Source organism: Cherax quadricarinatus, chromosome 62 (genome assembly GCF_038502225.1).
Source record: "Cherax quadricarinatus isolate ZL_2023a chromosome 62, ASM3850222v1, whole genome shotgun sequence".
Taxonomy (NCBI): Eukaryota; Metazoa; Arthropoda; class Malacostraca; order Decapoda; family Parastacidae; genus Cherax; species Cherax quadricarinatus.
Genome location: NC_091353.1, coordinates 13,122,550 through 13,148,191, shown reverse-complemented (window position 1 = coordinate 13,148,191; position 25,642 = coordinate 13,122,550). Strand labels below are relative to the sequence as shown.

The 25,642-nt window shown below is 40.5% G+C and overlaps 1 protein-coding gene across 8 annotated transcripts in view; it reads left to right on the top strand.

The window, feature by feature from the left end:
* The window catches only part of LOC128687247 (phosphatase and actin regulator 2-like), a 1,174,904-nt gene that overhangs the window by 1,017,074 nt on the left and 132,188 nt on the right, over positions 1-25,642 (top strand). For 7 of the 8 annotated variants that reach the window (XM_070098451.1, XM_070098450.1, XM_070098448.1 and 4 more), the window contains one exon: positions 19,991-20,147. In XM_070098451.1, the coding sequence (XP_069954552.1) occupies positions 19,991-20,147 (157 nt within the window). The remainder of the gene's footprint in view (positions 1-19,990; positions 20,148-25,642) is intronic. The other variant, XM_070098449.1, reaches the window with a different exon arrangement.

The following is a 25,642-nucleotide window of genomic DNA, read 5'->3' as shown; positions in this document are numbered from 1 at the left end:
AAGGTGTTAATATAGGGAGTGGATGAGGTGCCTTCTTCAAAGATTAAGGAGATTTGTGCCAAGTGGAATGATGTCCAAATGTTTGTGCAGAAGTACCACCCTGAGCAAGCTGAAACAAGCCATCTTTGCAACAAGTTCAGTGACAGAACCATGTCCCATTTTAGGGAAATGTTAAAGAGGTGCCAGAAACAGAGGACTGTGGACAGTTATTTTGTGAGACAGGGGTCCAGAGACTCTCAAGCTGGTCCTAGTGGCATTAAAAGACAGAGAAGGGAAGTAACCTCAGAGAGGGAGCTGGTCCTAGTGGCATTAAAAGACAGAGAAGGGAAGTAACCTCAGAGAGGGCTTTACCTGAAGTCCTCATGGAGGGGGATTCTCCTTCCAAACACTAACCCCAACTCCCTCTCTCCTCCTCCCTATCTTCCAGATGCCATCACCAATCTTCAATAAAGGTAAGTAAAAATGTTATTTTATATGTATTACTATACATAATTAAAAACTATAGTATTTGTTTTATGTAAAACTGTAATTAATCTCTATAAAATGTATTTTTTGTGTGAATATTTTTTGGTTTCTGGAACGGATTAATTGTATTTCCATTATTTCTTATGGGAAATATTGCTTCGAATTTCAGACTTTTTGAATTTAGAACTAGCTCCTGGAACGGATTAAGTTCGATTTTTGAGGTTCCACTGTAAAACAAATAAATGAGAGAGAGAGAGAGAATGAGTACGTGAGGGAGGACAGGCGAAGAGTTATGCAAACAAACCAGGTGAACGTAAGTTTTGTAAACAAACAAAGTGTACACGTCCGGTTTGTGTACAAGTTACATTGTGTACAAGTTGTCTCTACATTGATACGGTAGAATAAATAAAGAGGAACACTCCCATTCTCATGTAACATCATTTTGAGAAGAAATGACGCTCTGAGTGAAGGCAATGGAAATAAGTCACTCTGTCTGACTTTTTTGGGTTATCCTGGGTTCTCTACACATATGCTGTTATGTATGATAATCTATGTAAATGTATTTGTGTATATCTGAATAAATAAACTTACATACATACAAAAGGAATAATTTTCTACAGTTACCCCAGTAACACATTTTCTCTTATGCTAGACTAGAGAAAGTGTTATTCTTGCCGTCACTTGTACAAGTTATCTGGCTACCACATCTCATATTTATGTTTATTTATTCTATTGTGGGGTGTATTTATCATCTTTATATGTTATGTATCGTGTTTATTATATAATTTTGAAAAAGTATCATGGATGGATTAATGAAAATGTGTATATTAACGTAATATACGACATTTAATGAGACTTGGTGATTATTATTATCAGTACTAATATGACATCTCGAGATATAAGACACTCTTACTGATTTTAATGTGTACCTGCATGCCAGCACAGTACGTAAGTTTATTTAGGTACAGGTATACATAAGTATAATTATCAGAGTATATATAAAATATGAAATAACTTTTAAAAACACTTGAAATTTTGGAGTTTCCAGACATAATGGAGAGATTTAGTGCTTACGAATCTCACAGAGAATGTAAACAAACAGGGTGGGGCACGGTGACCGTATTAAAATGTCAGGTGGGGGGAGCCGTATAGTGAGTTTTGGTCATAATTTGAAATGACTGTATTAGCGGAACGCCATAAAGCGGGGCCCTACTGTATACCCGTCCTGCTCTGCTTCTCGTTAGTGTGACTTTGTAAATGGTCCAAGTCAGACCGAAACGTCGTTGTAAGCTCCTCTCTTCTATGTGTGGGTTATTTGTGTATCGTTCCAGTCACGGTATTGTGCCTTTTTTTGTTATTTGTTACTATCCACTACTGCCACTACCCTCCACTACTATTATCCACTATTGCCACTACCCTCCACTACTACCACTGCTGTCCACTACTACTATCCACTACTACCACTACCATCCACTACTGCTATCTACTACTGCTACTACCCTCCACTACTACTGTCCACTACTGCCACTGCCCTCCACTACTACCACTACCCTCCACTACTGCTATCCACTACTACCACTACCCTCCACTACTACTATCCACTACTGCCACTACCCTTCACTACTGCTATCCACTACTACCACTGCCATCCACTACTACCACTACCATCCACTACTGCTACTACCCTCCACCACTACTGTCCACTACCACCACTGCCCTCCACTGCCCTCCACTACTACCACTACCCTCCACTACTGCTATCCACTACTACCACTACCCTCCACTACTACTATCCACTGCTACCATTACTCTCCACTACTACTATCCACTACTGAGACACTTATGCAACATGTCGGAATCTTTATTGAGGAAACGTTTTGCCGCACAGTGACTTCATCAGTCCAATACAAATTAGAAAAGTGTAAGGAGAGGAGGAGTTTGAGGTAATCAGTCCCTCAGCCTGGAGTTGATGTGTTCAGTCCATCAATCTTGTAGAATGTACAGCATAGGGCCATAGACATGGCTTATATACTGTGGTCAGGTGAGGCGAAGCAGGAGGCGGGGGGGGACACATAGTGGTACCATCCACTATTCGATGTAGGTCTTCGTCCAAAGGTTGGACAAGTTTTGAAGAATTCTTTGTATCAAGTTCCCATGATGATGCAGTGTCTGACAGTTGTATTGGACTGATGAAGCCACTGTGTGGCAAAACGTTTCCTCAATAAAGATTCCATATGTTGCATAAGTGTCTCAATCTTCAACTTGTCGGTTTTCAAAACCATTCACCACAACTGTCAGACACTGCATCATCATGGGATCTTGATACAAAGAATTCTTCAAAACTTGTCCAATCTTTGGACAAAAATCTACTTCGACTAGTGGATGGTACCACTACGACCCCACCTCCTCCTGCTTCGCCTCACCTGACTACAGTACAGTGGACCCCCGCATAGCGACCTTAATCCGTGCAAGAGGGCTGGTTGTTATGCGAAATGTTCGGTATGCGAATGAATTTTCCCCATAAGAAATAATGGAAATCAAATTAATCCTTGCAAGACACCCAAAAGTATGAAAAAAAAATTTTTACCACATGAAATATACATTTTCCTACACACAAAGAGAAGGATACATGCACAATATATATTGTGCATGTACTACTCTACTAAATGAAGAATAAATGACACTTACCTTTATTGAAGATGCAGCAATGACTGATGAGACACTGTGTCCTGGGAGTGCCTTTTTCTCCTGAGTACTGTAGGTCCTGTTTGGCATTTTCTTCCAGAACAGGCCTTATCACACTGTGTATGCCACTACGATTCTTAAATCTCTCAAACCAACCTTTGCTGGCTCTAAATTCACCAATATGAGCACTAGTTCCAGGCATTTTCCCTGTTCACCTGGGTGTTAGTCGACTGGTGTGGGTTGCATCCTGGGAGACAAGATTAAGGGCCCCAATGGAAATAAGTTAGACAGTCTTCGATGACACTGACTTTTTTGGGTTATCCTGGGTGGCAAATCCTCTGGGGTTAATTGTTTCTTGGTATTCTCAATAAGCCACACCAACAACGGTGCTACAGCAGCAGCAGCAGCTGACGGTGGTACAGCAGCAACAGACGATGCTACAGCAGCAACAGACGATGCTACAGCAGCAGCAGACGATGCTACAGCAGCAGCAGACGATGCTACAGCAGCAGCAGACGATGCTACAGCAGCAGCAGACGATGCTACAGCAGCAGCAGACGATGCTACAGCAGCAACAGACGATGCTACAGCAGCAGCAGACGATGCTACAGCAACAGCAGACGATGCTACAGCAGCAGCAGACGATGCTACAGCAGCAACAGATGATGCTACAGCAGCAGCAGACGATGCTACAGCAGCAGCAGACGATGCTACAGCAGCAACAGACGATGCTACAGCAGCAACAGACGATGCTACAGCAGCAGCAGACGATGCTACAGCAGCAGCAGATGATGCTACAGCAGCAGCAGACGATGCTACAGCAGCAGCAGACGATGCTACAGCAGCAGCAGACGATGCTACAGCAGCAGCAGACGGTACTACAGCAGCAGCAGCAGCTAACAGTGCAGCAGCAGCTGACAGTGCAGCAGCAGCTGACAGTGCAGCAGCAGCTGACGGTGGTACAGCAGCAGCTGTACCACCAATAGTAGCGATGGTTGATTGGGGTTTATTATACAACCTGGCCAGCTCGGAGACACGCACTCCACTTTCATACTTATCAATGATCTTTTTCTTCATCTCCATAGTAATTCTCACCCTTATTGCTGTAGGGTTGGCACTAGAAGCCTTCTTGGGGCCCATGGTCACTTATTTTCCAGAAAAAAAATCACCAAAAACACTGTAATAATACGAAATGTTCCGATTGTATGCTTGGATGTTACCGCGGAGGCTGGCTGGTAAACAATGCCACCGGCGGAACATGTGAGCGTGGCTCAGGCCGCACATTGGACGCGTCTCGGACGAAGGGCGGTGAGCGGGTTTTTGGGCGGTATGCGAGGCAAAATTTTTGCGATCAAAGCGTCCGGTATGCGGATTGTACGGTATGCGATGCGTCCGGTATGCGGGGGTCCACTGTATATAAGCCACGTCTATGGCCCTATGCTGTACATTCTACAAGACTGATGGACTGAACACATTGACTCCAGGCTGAGAGACTGATTATCTCAAACTCCTCCTCTCCTTACACTTTTCTACTTTGTATTGGGCTGATGAAGCCACTGTGTGGCGAAACGTTTCCTCAATAAAGATTCCCATGTGTTGCATAAGTGTCTCAGTCTTCAACTTGTCGGTTTTCAAAACCATTCATCATTATCCACTACTACCACTACCCTCCACTACTACTATCCACTACTGCCACTGCCCTCCACTACTACTATCCACTACTGCCACTGCCCTCCACTACTACTATCCACTGCTGCCAGTACCCTCCACTACTACTATCCACTGCTGCCAGTACCCTCCACTACTACTATCCACTGCTGCCAGTACCCTCCACTACTACTATCCACTACTGCCACTGTTCTGCACTACTTCTACTACCACTACCCTCCACTGGTACTATCCACTACTACCACTACCCTCCACTACTACTATTTACTACTACCACTACCCTCCTCTACTACTATCCACTACTGCCACTGCCCTCTACTACTATCCACTATGCTACACTACTACTATCCACTACCCTCCACTAGTACTGCTCCTGCCCTCCACTACTACTACCACCACAACCCTTCACTACTACTGTCCACTGCTGCCACTGCCTCCCACTACTACTACTGCTACTACTACTACCACTACCCTCCACTAGTACTACCCACTACTACCACTACCCTCCACTGGTACTATCCACTACTGCCACTTCCCTCCACTACTGCTACAACCACTACCCTCCCCTACTACTATCCACTACTGCCACTGCCCTCTACTACTATCCACTATGCTACACTACTACTATCCACTACCCTCCACTAGTACTGCTCCTGCCCTCCACTACTACTACCACCACAACCCTTCACTACTACTGTCCACTGCTGCCACTGCCTCCCACTACTACTACTGCTACTACTACTACCACTACCCTCCACTAGTACTACCCACTACTACCACTACCCTCCACTAGTACTATCCACTACTACCACTATCCTCTACTAGTACTACCCACTACTACCACTACCCTCCACTAGTACTATCCACTACTACCACTACCCTCCACTAGTACCACTACCCTCCACTAGTACTATCCACTACCACTACCCTCCACTAGTACTATCCACTACTACCACTACCTTCCACTACTCTCCACTAGTACTATCCACTACTAGCACTACCCTCCACTATTGCTATCCACTACTACTACCCTTCTCTAGTACTATCCCCTACTACCACTATCCTCCACTAGTACTATCCACTACTACCACTACCCTCCACTAGTACTATTCACTACTACCAGTACCCTCCACTACTAGTATCTACTACTACCACTACCCTCCACTAGTACTATCCACTACTACCACTACCCTCTACTACTACCAACACTATCCTTCACTACTACCACTACCCTCCACTAGTACTATCCACTACTACCACTACCCTCCACTATTGCTATCCACTACTACCACTACCCTCCACTAGTACCACTACCCTCCACTAGTACTATCCACTACCACTACCCTCCACTAGTACTATCCACTACTACCACTACCTTCCACTACTCTCCACTAGTACTATCCACTACTAGCACTACCCTCCACTATTGCTATCCACTACTACTACCCTTCTCTAGTACTATCCCCTACTACCACTATCCTCCACTAGTACTATCCACTACTACCACTACCCTCCACTAGTACTATTCACTACTACCAGTACCCTCCACTACTAGTATCTACTACTACCACTACCCTCCACTAGTACTATCCACTACTACCACTACCCTCTACTACTACCAACACTATCCTTCACTACTACCACTACCCTCCACTACTACTACCACCTCCATTACAAATAAATAAGTACTGTCACTCAATAAGTAATTTAACAAATAATTCCTGTAACTTAAATGTTAGCATTGAAAAGTAAATAAACAACAAGTTTATCCTACCAGTAAATGTACAGTACTCTACAGTACAGAAAATATTTGAAAGTTTTATTGAGCCATTGTAAAGCAAGGAGCAAGTGTACATAACTGGAGAGTGAGGAGTTACATAGTGGGCAGGATGATCAGTGTTGCAGGGTGTTTGTAAACTCTCACTTGTAGAGATGTTAGTAGTGTGTACACTCACAAACAAAAATCTTAACAGTGCACATGTAATTAACTCCTTAACTGTGGGAAGATTTTGAAAACTAAAAAAAAATATTTTTCTTACAGTTAGATAATAGTTTGTCTTTCTGAATCAAATGACTAAAATCTGATGAAAACTTATGATTGTTTGATATGTTGAATTTGTTGAAAAAAATTATCACTAATCAGTAACAGCAGTAAGCACTAGTACATCAGACACAGTTAAAAGGTTAATCATAGTTCTCTCGGTCATCACATAAAATGGGATGACTTAAGATTAGGTTCCACACAGACGGATCTACACAGGTGGAAATGCATACGTCAGTAGTAGAATATATACCAGGAAATATGTTAATAAGACTCAATAAGCGGTTTATGACACTTAATTTAAAAGATATTTCGTCCATCAGGTCCTGTGCTTCCTACAATACAAACTGTTCTTAGGATGAATTCTTCCCCTGGTCGGATATCTTAATTGGTTGATTCACCTGTCTAAACCACATTAACCCTTTCAGGGTTTTGGACGTACTAGTACGGCTTAGGCACCAGGGTTTTTGACGTACTAGTGTATAATAGAAAGGGGTTTAGTTATAGGTAATACATATTTTAAGAAAAAAGAGGATAAATAAGTATACAAGATATGATGTAGGGCGAAATGACAGTAGTTTGTTGGATTATGTATTGGTAGATAAAAGACTGTTGAGTAGACTTCAGGATGTACATGTTTATAGAGGGGCCACAGATATATCAGATCACTTTCTAGTTGTAGCTACACTGAGAGTAAAAGGTAGATGGGATACAAGGAGAATAGAAGCATCAGGGAAGAGAGAGGTGAAGGTTTATAAACTAAAAGAGGAGGCAGTTAGGGTAAGATATAAACAGCTATTGGAGGATAGATGGGCTAATGAGAGCATAGGCAATGGGGTCGAAGAGGTATGGGGTAGGTTTAAAAATGTAGTGTTAGAGTGTTCAGCAGAAGTTTGTGGTTACAGGAAAGTGGGTGCGGAAGGGAAGAGGAGCGATTGGTGGAATGATGATGTAAAGAGAGTAGTAAGGGAGAAAAAGTTAGCATATGAGAAGTTTTTACAAAGTAGAAGTGATGCAAGGAGGGAAGAGTATATGGAGAAAAAGAGAGAGGTTAAGAGAGTGGTGAAGCAATGTAAAAAGAGAGCAAATGAGAGAGTGGGTGAGATGTTATCAACAAATTTTGTTGAAAATAAGAAAAAGTTTTGGAGTGAGATTAACAAGTTAAGAAAGCCTAGAGAACAAATGGATTTGTCAGTTAAAAATAGGAGAGGAGAGTTATTAAATGGAGAGTTAGAGGTATTGGGAAGATGGATGGAATATTTTGAGGAATTGTTAAATGTTGATGAAGATACGGAAGCTGTGATTTCGTGTATAGGACAAGGAGGAATAACATCTTGTAGGAGTGAGGAAGAGCCAGTTGTGAGTGTGGGGGAAGTTCGTGAGGCAGTAGGTAAAATGAAAGGGGGTAAGGTAGCCGGGATTGATGGGATAAAGATAGAAATGTTAAAAGCAGGTGGGGATATAGTTTTGGAGTGGTTGGTGCAATTATTTAATAAATGTATGGAAGAGGGTAAGGTACCTAGGGATTGGCAGAGACATGCATAGTTCCTTTGTATAAAGACAAAGGGGATAAAAGAGAGTGCAAAAATTATAGGGGGATAAGTCTGTTGAGTATACCTGGTAAAGTGTATGCTAGAGTTATTATTGAAAGAATTAAGAGTAAGATGGAGAATAGGATAGCAGATGAACAAGGAGGCTTTAGGAAAGGTAGGGGGTGTGTGGACCAGGTGTTTACAGTGAAACATATAAGTGAACAGTATTTAGATAAGGTTAAAGAGGTCTTTGTGGCATTTATGGATTTGGAAAAGGCGTATGACAGGGTGGATAGGGGGGCAATGTGGCAGATGTTGTAAATGTATGGCGTAGGAGGTAGGTTACTGAAAGCAGTGAAGAGTTTTTACGAGGATAGTGAGGCTCAAGTTAGAGTATGTAGGAAAGAGGGAAATTATTTCCCAGTAAAAGTAGGCCTTAGACAAGGATGTGTGATGTCACCGTGGTTGTTTAATATATTTATAGATGGGGTTGTAAGAGAAGTAAATGCGAGGGTCTTGACAAGAGGCATGGAATTAAAAGATAAAGAATCACACACAAAGTGGGAGTTGTCACAGCTGCTCTTTGCTGATGACACTGTGCTCTTGGGAGATTCTGAAGAGAAGTTGCAGAGATTGGTGGATGAATTTGGTAGGGTGTGCAAAAGAAGAAAATTAAAGGTGAATACAGGAAAGAGTAAGGTTATGAGGATAAAAAAAAGATTAGGTGATGAAAGATTGAATATCAGATTGGAGGGAGAGAGTATGGAGGAGGTGAATGTATTCAGATATTTGGGAGTGGACGTGTCAGCGGATGGGTCTATGAAAGATGAGGTGAATCATAGAATTGATGAGGGAAAAAGAGTGAGTGGTGCACTTAGGAGTCTGTGGAGACAAAGAACTTTGTCCTTGGAGGCAAAGAGGGGAATGTATGAGAGTATAGTTTTACCAACGCTCTTATATGGGTGTGAAGCATGGGTGATGAATGTTGCAGCGAGGAGAAGGCTGGAGGCAGTGGAGATGTCATGTCTGAGGGCAATGTGTGGTGTGAATATAATGCAGAGAATTCGTAGTTTGGAAGTTAGGAGGATGTGCGGGATTACCAAAACTGTTGTCCAGAGGGCTGAGGAAGGGTTGTTGAGGTGGTTCGGACATGTAGAGAGAATGGAGCGAAACAGAATGACTTCAAGAGTGTATCAGTCTGTAGTGGAAGGAAGGCGGGGTAGGGGTCGGCCTAGGAAAGGTTGGAGAGAGGGGGTAAAGGAGTTTTTGTGTGCGAGGGGCTTGGACTTCCAGCAGGTATGCGTGAGCGTGCTTGATAGGAGTGAATGGAGACAAATGGTTTTTAATACTTGACGTGCTGTTGGAGTGTGAGCAAAGTAACATTTATGAAGGGGTTCAGGGAAACCGGCAGGCCGGACTTGAGTCCTGGAGATGGGAAGTACAGTGCCTGCACTCTGAAGGAGGGGTGTTAATGTTGCAGTTTAAAAACTGTAGTGTAAAGCACCCTTCTGGCAAGACAGTGATGGAGTGAATGATGGTGAAAGTTTTTCTTTTTCGGGCCACCCTGCCTTGGTGGGAATCGGCCAGTGTGATAATAAAATAATAATAAAAAAAATAGTGCGCCTAAATTCTAGCTCCCTCAAATCTAGTGAGAGAAAGCCGGTAGGCCTTCATATGAAAGAATGGGTCTATGTGGTCAGTGTGCGCAGTATAACAAAAATCCTGCAGCACACAGTACGTAATGAGAAAAAAAAACTTTGACCGTGTTTTTGGATTAAAACAGCAACTTTGCATTGTATTTTCATATGGTATTTATTGTTGTATTCTAGTTTTTCTGGTCTCATTTTATAGAATGGAAGACATATTACAGAAATTGAGATGATTTTGACTGGTTTTACAATGAAAAGTACCTTGAAATTGAGCTCAAAGTAGCAGAAATGTTCGGTTTTTACCAAAGTTCAAAAGTAAACAAATCATGCTACGCGTCCAATACACGTCAACTGGCGAGTCTGATATTCTTTCACAAGTGCGCTGATATTATTTACATCATTTCTACACTAGTGCAGTAGTCTGCATAACAGTAAATCTTCTATTTTTTGTGAGAATAAAAATTCAAAGTGGAAAGCAAAAGAATGTAAGAGGGGTGTGGGGACGTGACTAATGAACAGAGGAAACATTATTTTAGTGCCAGGAATGTCTTTCTTGTTTATTCTGGACCCTATTCGGAAATTGGCATCTTTTGAAATTTGTGTGAAATTGGCAAAATTGCTAAATTCTGACCACTTTATTGGATAGTTAAAATCGGTAAATGGGTGGTTTCTTGTATTCATTCGATAGAAAAAATGGAGTTCTAGTGAAATTGTTATGATTTTTGACGACTAGTACACTGGAATTGGCCAAAAATAGGGCTCAAAGTGGGCAAAATCGCCATTGCGTAAACATCTTCTAGACCACTAACTTCGCGAGAGCATAATTCTGTAAGTTTTCCATCAAATTTCATACTTTTGGTGTAATTATGATCGGGAAAAGATTCTCTATCTTTTCATAGGAAAAAATAATATTTTTTTTTTGAAATTTGGCGACCCTGAGAACAAGTCTCGGAGAGGGCCTAGCAACCCTGAAAGGGTTAATATACACAGTCAGGAAAAAGTGCACATATTAAATATTAAACTCAATTTATGTGTTAGATATTCTGTATTTAGCAAAATAATTGGTGAATTATATAAAAATCTTATACAATAGCTTCTCTTATCACTCTCCTCTATATAGAATTTTTTTTTTTTTTTTTCAACAAGTCGGCCGTCTCCCACTGAGGCAGGGTGACCCAAAAAAGAAAGAAAATCCCCAAAACGAAAATACTTTCATCATCATTCAACACTTTCACCACACTCACACATTATCACTGTTTTTGCAGAGGTGCTCAGAATACAACAGTTTAGAAGCATACACATATAAAGATACACAACATATCCCTCCAAACTGCCAATATCCCAAACCCCTCCTTTAAAGTGCAGGCATTGTACTTCCCATTTCCAGGACTCAAGTCCGACTATATGAAAATAACCGGTTTCCCTGAATCCCTCCACTAAATATTACCCTGCTCACACTCCAACAGATCGTCAGGTCCCAAGTACCATTCATCTCCATTCACTCCTATCTAACACGCTCATGCATGCTTGCTGGAAGTCCAAGCCCCTTGCCCACAAAACCTCCTTTACCCCCTCTCTCCAACCCTTTCGAGGACAACCCCTACCCCGCCTTCCTTCCCTTATAGATTTATATGCTTTCCATGTCATTCTACTTTGATCCATTCTCTCTAAATGACCAAACCACCTCAACAACCCCTCTTCTGCCCTCTGACTAATACTTTTATTAACTCCACACCTTTTCCTAATTTCCACACTCCGAATTTCTGCATAATATTTACACCACACATTGCCCTTAAACAGGACATCTCAACTGCCGCCAACCGTCTCCTCGCTGCTGCATTTACCACCCAAGCTTCACACCCATATAAGAGTGTTGGTACTACTATACTTTCATACATTCCCTTCTTTGCCTCCATAGATAACGTTTTTTGACTCCACATATACCTCAACGCACCACTCACCTTTTTTCCGTCATCAATTCTATGATTAACCTCATCCTTCATAAATCCATCCGCCGACACGTCAACTCCCAAGTATCTGAAAACATTCACTTCTTCCATACTCCTCCTCCCCAATTTGATATCCAATTTTTCTTTATCTAAATCATTTGACACCCTCATCACCTTACTCTTTTTCTATGTTCACTTTCAACTTTCTACCTTTACACACATTCCCAAACTCATCTACTAACCTTTGCAATTTTTCTTTAGAATCTCCCATAAGCACAGTATCATCAGCAAAATGTAACTGTGTCAATTCCCATTTTGAATTTGATTCCCCAAAATTTAATCCCACCCCTCTCCCAAACACCCTAGCATTTACTTCCTTTACAACCCCATCTATAAATATATTAAACAACCATGGTGACATTACACATCCCTGTCTAAGACCTACTTTTACCGGGAAATAGTCTTCCTCTCTTCTTCACACCCTAACCTGAGCCTCACTATCCTTATAAAAACTACAGCATTTAATAACTTACCACCTATTCCATATACTTGCAACATCTGCCACATTGCTCCTCTATCCACTCTATCATATGCCTTTTCTAAATCCATAAATGCAATAAAAACTTCCCTACCTTTTTCTAAATACTGTTCATATATATGCTTCAATGTAAACACTTGATTTACACATCCCCTACCCACTCTGAAACCTCCTTGCTCATCCGCAATCCTACATTCTGTCTTACCTCTAATTCTTTCAATTATAACCCTACTGTACACTTTTCCTGGTATACTCAGTAAACTTATTCCTCTATAATTTTTACAGTCTCTTTTGTCCCCTTTCCCTTTATATAAAGGGACTATACATGCTCTCCGCCAATCCCTAGGTACCTTCCCCTCTTTCATACATTTATTAAACAAAAGTACCAACCACTCCAACACTATATCTCCCCCTGCTTTTAACATTTCTGTCATGATCCCATCAGTTCCAGCTGCTTTACCCCCTTTCATTTTACGTAATGCCTCACATACCTCCCCCACACTTACATTCTGCTCTTCTTCACTCCTAAAAGATGGTTACCTCCCTGACCAGTGCATGAAATTACTGCCTCTGTTTCTTCCTTAACATTTAAAAGTTCCTCAAAATATTCTCGCCATCTACCTAATACCTCCATCTCCCCATCTACTAACTCCCCTACTCTGTTTTTAACTGACAAATCCATACTTTCCCTAGGCTTTCTTAACTTGTTTAACTCCAAAATTTGTTCTTATTTTCATTAAAATTTCTTGACAGTGCCTCTCCCACTCTATCATCTGCTCTCCTTTTGCACTCTCTCACCACTCTCTTTACCTTTCTTTTACTCTCCATATACTCTGCTCTTCTTATAACACTTCTGCTTTGTAAAAACATCTCATAAGCTACCTTTTTCTCTTTTATCACACCCTTTACTTCATCATTCCACCAATCACTCCTCTTTCCTCCTGCCCCCACCCTCCTATAACCACAAACTTCTGCCCCACATTCTAATACTGCATTTTTAAAACTATTCCAACCCTCTTCAACCCCCCCACTACTCATCTTTGCACTAGCCCACCTTTCTGCCAATAGTCGCTTATATCTCACCCGAACTTCCTCCTCCCTTAGTTTATACACTTTCACCTCCCTCTTACTTGTTGTTGCCACCTTCCTCTTTTCCCATCTACCTCTTACTCTAACTGTAGCTACAACTAAATAATGATCCGATATATCAGTTGCCCCACTATAAACATGTACATCCTGGAGCCTACCCATCAACCTTTTATCCACCAATACATAATCTAATAAACTACTTTCATTACGTGCTACATCATACCTTGTATATTTATTTATCCTCTTTTTCATAAAATATGTATTACTTATTACCAAATCTCTTTCTACACATAGCTCAATTAAAGACTCCCCATTTACATTTACCCCTGGCACCCCAAATTTACCTACTACTCCCTCCATAACATTTTTACCCACTTTAGCATTGAAATCCCCAACCACCATTACTCTCACACTTGATTCAAAACTCCCCATGCATTCACTCAACATTTCCCAAAATCTCTCTCTCTCCTCTACACTTCTCTCTTCTCCAGGTGCATACATGCTTATTATAACCCACTTTTCACATCTAATCTTTATTTTACTCCACATAATCCTTGAATTAATACATTTATAGTCCCTTCTTTAGCTCTAACTCTATTTGAAACCCCTGACCTAATCCCATTTATTCCTCTCCACTGAAACTCTCCCACCCCCTTCAGCTTTGTTTCACTTAAAGCCAGGACATCCAGCTTCTTCTCATTCATAACATCCACAATCATCTCTTTCTTATCATCTGCACAACATCCACGCACATTCAGACTTGTCACTTTGACAATTTTCTTCTTATTCTTTTTAGTAATCTTTACAGGAAAAGGGGTTACTAGCCCATTGTTCCCTGCATTTTAGTTGGCTTTTACAACACGCATGGCTTACGGAGGAAAGATTCTTATTCCACTTCCCCATGGATATAAAAGGAAAAGTAATAAGACCAAGAACTATTAAGATAAAATCAAAGAAAACTCAGATGAGTGTGTATAAATAAATGTGTACATGTATGTGTAGTGTGACCTAAGTGTAAGTAGAAGTAGCAAGACATACCTGTAATCTTGCATATTTATGAGACAGACAAAAGACATCAGCAATCCTACCATCATGTAAAACCATCACAGGCTTTCGTTTTACACTCAGCAGGATGGTAGTACCTCCCTGGGTGGTTGCTGTCTACCAACCTACTACCTATATAGAAAATATTTTCATAAAATTGATTGGAAAGTACGTCCATAATTGAATAGTGCACAGAAAGGCTTTCATAATACAAGCTGTTTAATTTTTTCAATTGCATTTATGAAAAATTGCATTACAGGTGGGCTCTATTTATACAGCAGGTTTGGTTCTGGGCTACTGCTGTAAAGCAAAAATCACTGCAAAGCGAATCATATTTTTTTTTCACTTTCAGATGAGCAATAAAGCTAGGCCTAAAAAATGCATATACGATACACACATAACTTACCTTAAAATATTTTCATCCTTAGCTTATAGTGAGTGGTGAATATATTTATTGTAGGAAGTCTGAATAAATGAAGAATGGGTATAATTGAAAACTGCTGCATTAATGAAACACTAAAGCAAAGCGCTGTAAAGCGGGGTCTACCTCCATACAGAGGATGCCTGTTGAGAGCTGACTGTACGGGCTTTTCATTTAATGTGCATGATTTCTCCGCTTTATTTCCAAATTGTGCTTGTGTTTTTCTAGGGATTTAAGGTGTGTGTGTCTCAGCCTGTGTGATTTCGTAGAAATGCTCAAACTTATTGGCTGGTGTAGTGTGGAGGGAGGCTTGGGCAGCGGGCATCGTCAGGGCAACAAGTGAACATCTGCTGCCAGTAAACTGTTAAAACTCGACAGTCAAGTGGCTCTGCAAATAATATTATTATCATAACTAAGTGGTAAACCCATAAGGGTCATACAGCACTGCTCTGTAAATGTTAAAGCTAAAAGTATTGTTGAATATTTACTGTCAGTTCATTTTAGTGAATGAGATGAAGTTGAAATGATTTTACTGAGGCAGTTAAAACTACAATAATTTGACTGCAGTAGTTAAACCACAATCATTGTACTGAGGCAGTGAAAAGCCAGTCATTGTACTGAGCATGTTAAAAAGACACAATCATTGTACTGAGGCAGTGAAAAGCCAGTCATTGTACTGAGCATGTTAAAAAGACACAATCATTGTACTGAGGCAGTGAAAAAGCCAGTTATTGTACTGAGCTTGTTAAAAAGCCACATTCATTGTACTGAGTCAGTTAAATAGCCACACTCATTTTACTGAGTTTAGCAGATGTTTATTTTGTTGTCGTTTTGCTGTGCTTGCGAACAAGTGTGTTTAGACAAGTGAATAATGTTTTTGTAACAAATGGTGTGTGACATTAAAGCAACTTGTTTGTTTCCCCAATAACCAACACTCGTCACTTGGTCGGATTCTCACCACATCGTCTGGAATAATATTGGGCAAGTATTTTTACAAAGGTTGTTGTTATCTTGTGTAATATATCTCTTATTATTGACTCATAATGTAAAAGCATGAAGGAAAAATTGAAGATTATTATTTTTTCATACATTATATTTACCTAATATATATTCTACATTATGCAGTAATTGTGAACAAGATGCAAAACGAGCACAGGAGGAGTTGAATGATAGCTGTAGGCCTTTTGTGTTGCAATCAACAAATCTTCAGAAGCTTGCAGTGTTGCAGAAATAAGTAGGAAGTCCAGGTGGAAGTGCTCAAGGGAATGACTCTAGCTACTCCTCCTACTCATTTCTGCAACATTGCAAGTTCCTGAAGATGTGTTGATTGCAACACAAAAGGCCTCAAGCTGTCATTCAGCTTCCCCTGTGGTTAGTTTGCATGTATTCTACATGTTTGTCTTACTAACCAATGTTATAATTATTGTGTTGTTGTTGTTGTTGTTGTTGTTGTTGTTGTTGTTATTTTTTATCATTGGAAGTGATAAATGCAGAATTTTTTTTTTTTCGTACAAATCAATTTTACAGGCTAAGAGCTGTTGTCCTACCTCAGCTCATTTAAAAGCCCAGGCCTATCTAAGGTATACTGCCTTACCCCCATGATGCATCACAATAGTTGACTAACACCCAGGTACCTACTTACTGCTAGGTGAACAGGGACAACAGGTATAACGTGACTAACACCCATGTACCTACTTACTGCTAGGTGAACAGGGACAACAGGTATAAGGTGACTAACACCCAGGTATCTACTTACTGCTAGGTGAACAAGGACAGCAGGTGTAAAGGGAATGGGAGGTAATCAGGCTTAACTCATGTAAGGAGATGTTAGCTCCATTTCTTTGGATCAAGAGCCCTTCACCAGCTTCATGGCATCCCCCTTGATGGGTCTATCCAATTCTAAAAGACTGAAAGTGACGACCTAATCTCCATAAAGCCAATTATATGAACCAACGCAAAGGAAGAAAGTCATTTGAATGCTTCTTCACAAATAATGATACTGCCACTATTCTTTGCATTCTACAGTTTATTCACCACACTACGATCCAAGGTTTCTTCCTCATTTATCACACTGTCCTTTGAGTTTAATTGTTTTTATTGAGTTCTAAGACTGATTAATTTATTGCACTAGCATCAGAAATGCTCTCACAATCATCACATTACTAACTGAAGTCAGAAACACTCTTAACCCTTTGACTATTTTGGTCGTATATATACACCTTACAAGCCAATGTGTTTGACATATATATATATACTCAAAAATTCTAGCAGCTTCAAATCAAGCAGGAGAAAACTGGTAGGCCCATGTGTGAGATAATGGGTTTGTGTGGTCAGTGTGTCCAGTACAAAAAAAAATCCTGCAGTACGCAGTGCATAATGAGAAAAAAAAAAAACTCCAACCGTGTTTTTGGATTAAAACGCCGACTTTGAGGTGTATTTCAGTATAGTATTTATGGTTGTATTCTCATTTTCCTGGTCTCATTTGATAGAATGGAAATCATATAGAAATAGAGGTGATTTTGATTGGTTTTACTATGAAAAGGACCTTGAAATGGAGCTCAAAGTAGCTGAAATGTTTGAGTTTTGTCCGTGTTCAAGAGTAAACAAATGACGTCATTGTCCAATAAATGTCGCACTAGCCATTCTAATACGCAGTCATGAATGTGTTGACATTATTTATACAATTATTACAATATTGCAGTAGTCTGAGTAACAGAAAATCTTCTATTTTTTGTGTGAATAAAAATTCAAAATAGAAAGCAAGAGTAATATAAGAGGGGCCTGGAGACGTGACTGATGAACAGAGAAAAATGTTATTTTAGTGCTAGGAATGTCTGCATTGTTCATTCTGGACCCTATTTTGAAATCGGCATTTTTTAATTTGCGGGAAATTGGCCAAATTGCTAATTTCTGACCACTTTATTGGGTAGTTGAAATTAGTAAATGGGCAATTTCTTGTACTCAATCAATAGAACAAATGGAGTTCTAAAGAAATAGCTATGAATTTGGTCAATGGAACCATGGAATTGGCCGAAAATAGGGCTCAAAGTGGGCGAAATTGCTGATGCATAAATATCGCCTAGGTCGCTAACTTCACAAGAGCATAATTCCATAAGTTTTTGATCAAATTTCATACTTTTGGTGTCGTTACCATCGGGAAAAGATTCTCTATCATTTCACAAGAAAAAATATTTTTTGTTTTTTTCAAATATTTTTCGACACCAGAAGACACTTCAGGATTTGGGGTTGCGACAGTCAAAGGGTTAAGTCACTGTGCAGCCATTACCAACTCCCATAAGTCATCATGCAGCCATTACAAACTCCCATAAGTCATCATGCAGCCATTACAAACTCCCATAAGTCATCATGCAGCCATTACAAACTCCCTCAAGTCATCAAGCAGCCATTACAAATTCCCTTAATTCATCATGCAGCCATTAGCTCCCTTAATTCATCATGCAGCCATTAGCTCCCTTAATTCATCATGCAGCCATTAGCTCCCTTAATTCATCATGCAGCCATTAGCTCCCTTAATTCATCATGCAGCCATTAGCTCCCTTAATTCATCATGCAGCCATTAGCTCCCTTAATTCATCATGCAGCCATTAGCTCCCTTAAGTCATCATGCAGCCATTAGAAACACCCTCAGGTCATCAAGCAGTCATTACAAACGTCCTTAACCCTGTCAGTGTCACAACCCCTGCTCGCAAACTTGTTCCCAGGGTCAAAGAATTTAAAAAAAAAAAAGATTTATGAAATAATAGAGAATCTTTTTTGGAAGGTAATCAAACCAAAAGCATGAAATTTTGATAGAAAACTTACAGAATTATGCTCTCACGAAGTAAGTGGTCTTGGCGATATTTATGCAGTGGTGATTTTGCCCACTTTATGCTCTATTTTTGGCCAATTCTATTGTTTCAGTCGACCAAACTCATCTGTTTTGCTAGTATTCTTTCTATTCTATCTTGAGACCAAGAGACCGAAAATACAACCATAAAATCCTTATGAAAATATACTACAAAGTTGCTGTTTTAAATCAAAAACACTGTTGTGTTTTTTCTCTCATTATGCACTGTGTGCTGCAGGATTTTTTTTTATTTGGTGCACACTTACTGCATAAACCATTCTGTCATATCTAGGCCTAAATTTATAGCTCACAGCTTATCTGAGTGAGCTGAGCTTATGGCCTTATACTATGGGACCAACACTGGCTTTAAATTCGTGATACAGTGGGGCCAACACTGAAAGGGTTAAGGCACCCCATTACCCTTGAAGGTTGTTAAAAGATAGAGCGATATTATTTTCAGTGTTTATTTTAGAGAAATGAATGTTGTTTAAAAAAATTATTTTAAGAGATATGGATGATGTAAAAAAATTATTTTAAAGACATGGATGATGTAAAACAGTAATAAGACTGTATACACAATTTACCTTTTTTTTTTTTTTTTTTTTTTTTTTTTTTTTTTTTTTTTTTTTTTTGACACGCTGGCCATCTTCCGCTGAGGCAGGGTGACCCGAGAAAGAAACACTTTCCCCATCATTCACACTATCACTGTCTTGCCAGAGGCATGCATATACAACAGTTCAGATGCCCCTCTAAACAGCAGATATCCTAGACCTCTCCTTTAGAGTGCAGACACTGTACTTCACACCTCCAGGACTCAAGTCTGGCTAACCGGACAATTTACCAAGTGAATTTTGTCTGTTATTTCAAGTCTGCATCGAGGCTATTCAGGGTTTACCTTGGGGCGGTACCACTAGTGTTAAATAGTGACCTTTAGACTTGGAGAAGAGAATAAATGCACTCAGAGAAAAATAAAGTGATTTCTCCTTGGGACTGTTTAATTATTTTCTTCCACTACCATCCCCTAATTAATTATACTAATTTTATTTTTACAAATATTTACAGATCGTCTAGCCACAAAAGTGGCGAGAAGAGATAGCCTTGCTCAGAAACTAAAGTGCCGACCCAACAAACAAGACCTCATTGATAGAAATATCATCCCTGTACAGTCCGAGAATGATAGGAAGGAATTTAGAGAAGCGATCGGTGCCAAGCTCACAAGGTATGTACATTTTTATATTTTTTTTCTTTTAGAAAAAGCAGTGTTGGAATTACATTAGACCAGAGGTTCCCAACCTGGGATCCAGGCACCTCCAGGGGGTGTGAGATGGCAATTATAAGCTATTTTTTTGAGGTTAGTTTGTTCATTCACAGTGCAGACACTCCTCACTTAACAACCTACCTGTTAACAACCATGCAGACTTATGACCAGCTCTCTGGCCAGTCAGTATTGTATGCTGTACGAGGACTTTCGTCAAGGGAGAGCTAACTTATGAAGATTTAATAGAGTTGGAAGCATAGCAGCACTTGGAAGAGGAAAGAATGGAAGAAGTTTACTGTGAATGCAGAACAGAACTTGGTCATTAAATGAGGAGTGCCTGTACTTTATTTGGTTCAGTGTGTGATTCAAAAATTAAAAATTTGACTTCTTCATCTTCAAATATGCTATTACTTTTGTATGGGATGCAGCATAGACAAGGTTGGGGACTCCCTGGATTAGACCCTCGATTTGGTGGAGGAGGTGTTCAGTAATGGTCATCTTGGTGGATGATGATGAGCTTGTGATCCAGACAAGCCTAAAAGGAAAGCAGTGAGAACAACAATTAAAGTGAAAAAAAATCTCATTGCAGAACGGATTAATCCAATTTGCGTTATTTCTCTTGGGAAAAATTGATTCAATATTCGTACAACTTGCTATTTGAACAGCCCCCTGGAACAGTGTGTGACCAGTGATCTTTGTCCATTGTTTGTGAAGCAGTTGATCCAGTCTATTTTGTCTCGTATTTCTGAAGCCCACTGAATAGGGTTGTTAAATCAAGAGCTTACTTACAATTTATCGATAGTGTACAGTGATTGCTGGATTCTCTGACCTACATGGAGCAGAGCCTCAGCTTTGTGTGCATTTTTCAAAGCTTCTTTCCTGTCGTGTCAGATGTCCCTGTCTTCTTATCCGACCACCACTAGGGTGACCATTCAACCGTTACTGACGTTTACTCAACTGTATGGTTCAGGGGAGCACGCATTCTACCGTAGTTTTGTACAAGGTATACAGGCCTAGCTGATATCATTAACATACTACTGTATAGAAAGCCCCTTGTTATGCATAGCATTTCGGGCAAATTAGGTTAATTTTGTCCCAGGATGCGACCCACACCAATCACCTAACATCCAGGTACCCATTTTACTGATGGATGAAAAGGGACAACAGGTGTAAGGAAACACGCCCAATGTTTCCATCCTTGCCAGGACTTGAACCCGGACACTCAGCATGTGCAGTGAGTGCTTTGCCTACCAGGCATTGTAAGCATGTAGACGTAATGAGTGCATTTGGAATATTAGTTGAAGGAAAGTGTATAGGTGTTCCTGGCTTTACATAGTAGATATATTCCAAGGGCATAAGATATATTCCAAGGATAAAAGATATATTCTAGGGGTATAAGATATATTCCAGGGATATAAGATATATTTCAAGGGTATAAGACATTTTTTTTTTTTAACAAGTCGGCTGTCTCCCACCGAGGCAGGGTGACCCAAAAAGAAAGAAAATCCCCAAAAAGAAAATACTTTCATCATCATTCAACACTTTCACCTCACTCACACATAATCACTGTTTTTGCAGAGGTGCTCAGAACACAACAGTTTAGAAGCATATACGTATAAAGATACACAGCATGCCCCTCCAAACTGCCACTATCTCGAACCCCTCCTTTAGAGTGCAGGCATTGTACTTCCCATTTCCAGGACTCAAGTCTGTCTATATAAAAATAACCGGTTTCCCTGAATCCCTTCACTAAATATTACCCTGCTCATGCTCCAACAGCTCGTCAGGTCCAAATTACCATTCGTCCCCATTCACTCCTATCGAACACGCTCACACACGCCTGCTGGAAGTCCAAGCAGCTTGCTCAAAAAACCTCCCTTACCCTTTCCTTCCAACCTTTTTGAGGATGACCCCTACCCCGCCTTCCTTTCCCTACAGATTTAAATGCTCTCCATGTCATTCTACTTTGATCCATTCTCTCTAAATGACCAAACCACCTCAACAATCCCTCTTCAGCCCTCTGACTAATACTTTTATTAACTCCACACCTTCTCCTAATTTCCACACTCTGAATTTTCTGCATAATATTTACACCACACATTGCCCTTAGACGACATCTCCACTGCCTGCAACCGCCTCCTCTCTGCTACATTCACAACCCAAGCTTTACACCCATTCATACATTCCCTTCTTTGCCTCCATAGAAAACATTTTTTGTCTCCACATATACCTCAATGCACCACTCACCTTTTTTCCCTCATCAATTCTATGATTAACCTCATCCTTCATAAATCCATCCACCAACACGTCAACCCCCAAGTATCTGAAAACATTCACTTCTTCCATACTCCTCCTCCCCAATTTGATATCCAATTTTTCTTTATCTAAATCATTTGATACCCGCATCACCTTACTCTTTTCTATGTTCACTTTCAACTTTCTACCTTTACACACACTTCCAAACTCGTCCACTAACTTTTGCAATTTTTCTTTAGAATCTCCCATAAGCACAGTATCATCAGCAAAAAGCAACTGTGTCAATTCCCATTTTGTATTTGATTCCCCATAATTTAATCCCACCCCTCTCCCGAAAACCCTAGCATTTACTTCTTTTACAACCCCATCTATAAATATACAGTGGACCCCCACCTTACGATATTAATCCGTTCCTGAGAGCTCATCGTATGCTGAAATTATCGTAAGGTGAATTAATTTTCCCCATAAGAAATAATGAAAATCAAATTAATCTATGCAAGACACCACAAAGTATGAAAAAAAAATTATTTTTGCCACATGAAATATTAATTTTAATACACACAAACTGACATTTACCTTTATTGAAGATCTGGTGATGATTGATGGGATGGGAGGAGGGTAGAGTATGGAAATTGTTAATGTTTAGAAGGGGAATCCTCTTCCATTAGGACTTTAGGTAGCACGTCCTTTTCCAGGGTTACTTCCCATCTTCTTTTAATGCCACTAGGACCAGCTGACCATGGTGCAGCAACAGCTGACCGTGGTGCAGCAACAGCTGACCATGGTGCAGCAGCAGCTGACGGTGGTGTAACAGCAGCTGGCTGTGGTGCAGCAGCAGCAGCTCACCGTGGTGCAACAGCAGCTGACCGTGATTCAGCAACAGCTGACTGGTGCAGCAGCAGCTGACCGTGGTGCAGCAGCAGCTGACCATGGTGCAACAACAGCTGACCATGGTTCAGCAACAGCTGACCATGGTGCAGCAACAGCTGACCATGGTGCAACAGCAGCTGACCATGGTTCAGCAACAGCTGACTGTGGTGCAGCAACAGCTGACCGTGGTGCAGCAACAGCCAACTGTGGTGCTGCAACAGCTGATGGTGGTGCAGCAGCTGCAGCTGACCGTGGTACGATAGTACATATTTCTCACCCTTTTTACCATAGGGGTGGCACTAGAAGCTTTCTTTGGGCCCATGGTGGCATATTTAGCAGTTACAAGCACTATAAACAATGGAATAATACAAAATGTATCGAATGTATGCATGCAAGCGGCCACCCTGGCTTGTAAACAATGATGGCAGTCCAGCTAAGGCGCTCAGGCTGGATGGACAGGTTTGGGATGAGTCATGTTGGTCAGAAACAGCTGATGGTGGTGCAGCAGCAGCTGACTGTGGTGCAGCAGCAGCTGACTGTGGTGCAGCAGCAGCTCACCGTGGTTCAGCAACAGCTGACCGTGGTGCAGCAACAGCTGACGGTGGTGCAGCAGCAGCTGACCGTGGTGCAGCAGCAGCAGCTGACCATGGTTCAGCAACAGCTGACTGGTGCAGCAGCAGCTGACTGTGGTGCAGCAACAGCTGACAGTGGTACGATAGTACGTATTTCCCACCCTTTTTACATATGATCACTTGAGAGATGGTATCTCCTGCTATCTGTTTTTCGTTTATCCACACCATTAACAGTCTCTCAACATCTTCGAGTACTTACGATCTCTGTTTCAAAAACAAACTTGCGCCTTTTGCAAGAACAGCTTCCTTGATTGCCGTTTTCTTGGCCACAATGGTAGCGATGGTTGATTGGGGTTTGGTATACAACATGGCCAGCTTCGAGACACGCACTCCACTTTCGTACTTAGCAATTATCTCTTTCTTCATTTCCATAGTAATTTTCACCATTGTTACTGCACAGTTGGCACTAGAAGCTTTCTTGGGGCCCATGGTGACTTATTTTGCAGGTACAATCATTAGAAACACTGTGATAATATGAAATGTTCTGATTGTATGCGTGGATGCGACTGCACTGGCTGGCTTGTAAACACTGGCACCCACGGGGCAGCTGAGGCACGCTTAGGCCACACGGGGGACGCGTCTCGGATGAATCGCATGAGGTGAGGCAAAATTTTTGCGTTAAAATGTATCGTATGTTGGATTTAACGTAAGGTGATGCCATCGTATGGTGGGGGTCCACTCTATTAAACAACCACGGTGACATTACACATCCCTGTCTAAGACCTAATTTTACCGGGAAGTAATCTCCCTCTCTTCTACACTCCCTAACCTGAGCCTCACTATCCTCATAAAAACATATACAACAAAAAACCCTCCTCTCTCCTATATGCGGGTCATTTGTTGTATTGTTTCAGTCATGATATTGTGCCTTTTTTGTTATTTATAAGACATATTCCAGGATATAAGATATACAGTGGAACCTCCACTTGCGAGCACATCCACGTGCGAGCTTTTCCAAATATGAGCAGTCGATTGGTCGATTTTTTGGTTCCATACGCTAGCGAAATTTCCATAAGCGAGCGGGCCTCTAAGGAGGTTCCTTGATGCTGGTGAGGGGCTCTTGCTCTTGATCTAGGGAATTGGATCTCATATGCTTGTTGGGCTATCTTATTGAAACTTGGGCAATGTATGATGGAAAGATGCTTCTTAACGTACACCAAAAATGAAAGAAATCGGACCATAAATAATGGAGGTCACTTCTCAGCAATTAGCCGCCCCTTAGCGGTGTTTTTGTATGGTTGTTATGGTTATATTCTCGTTTTTTTGGTCTCATTGATAGAATAGAAGACATATTACAGAAATAAATATGATTTCAATGGTTTCATGACGAGAAGTACATGTACCTTGAAAATGAGCTCAAAATAGCAGAAATGTTCTATTTTTGCCTATGTTCAGTATGCAGTTATGAATGTATTGACATCATTTATACAATTATTACAATAATGCGGTAATCTACATAACAGTAAATCTTCTATTTTTGTGTGAATAAAAGTTCCAAATTATTTATATTCTAATAATAATAATAATAATAATAATAATAATAATAATAATAATAATAATAATAACAATGTAATACGTATAATAATATGTATAATAATAATAATGTACTATATAATAATAATATGTATAATAATAATAATGTACTATATAATAATAATTATAATAATAGACAGCTTCAAAAGGCTGTCACTAGATGGC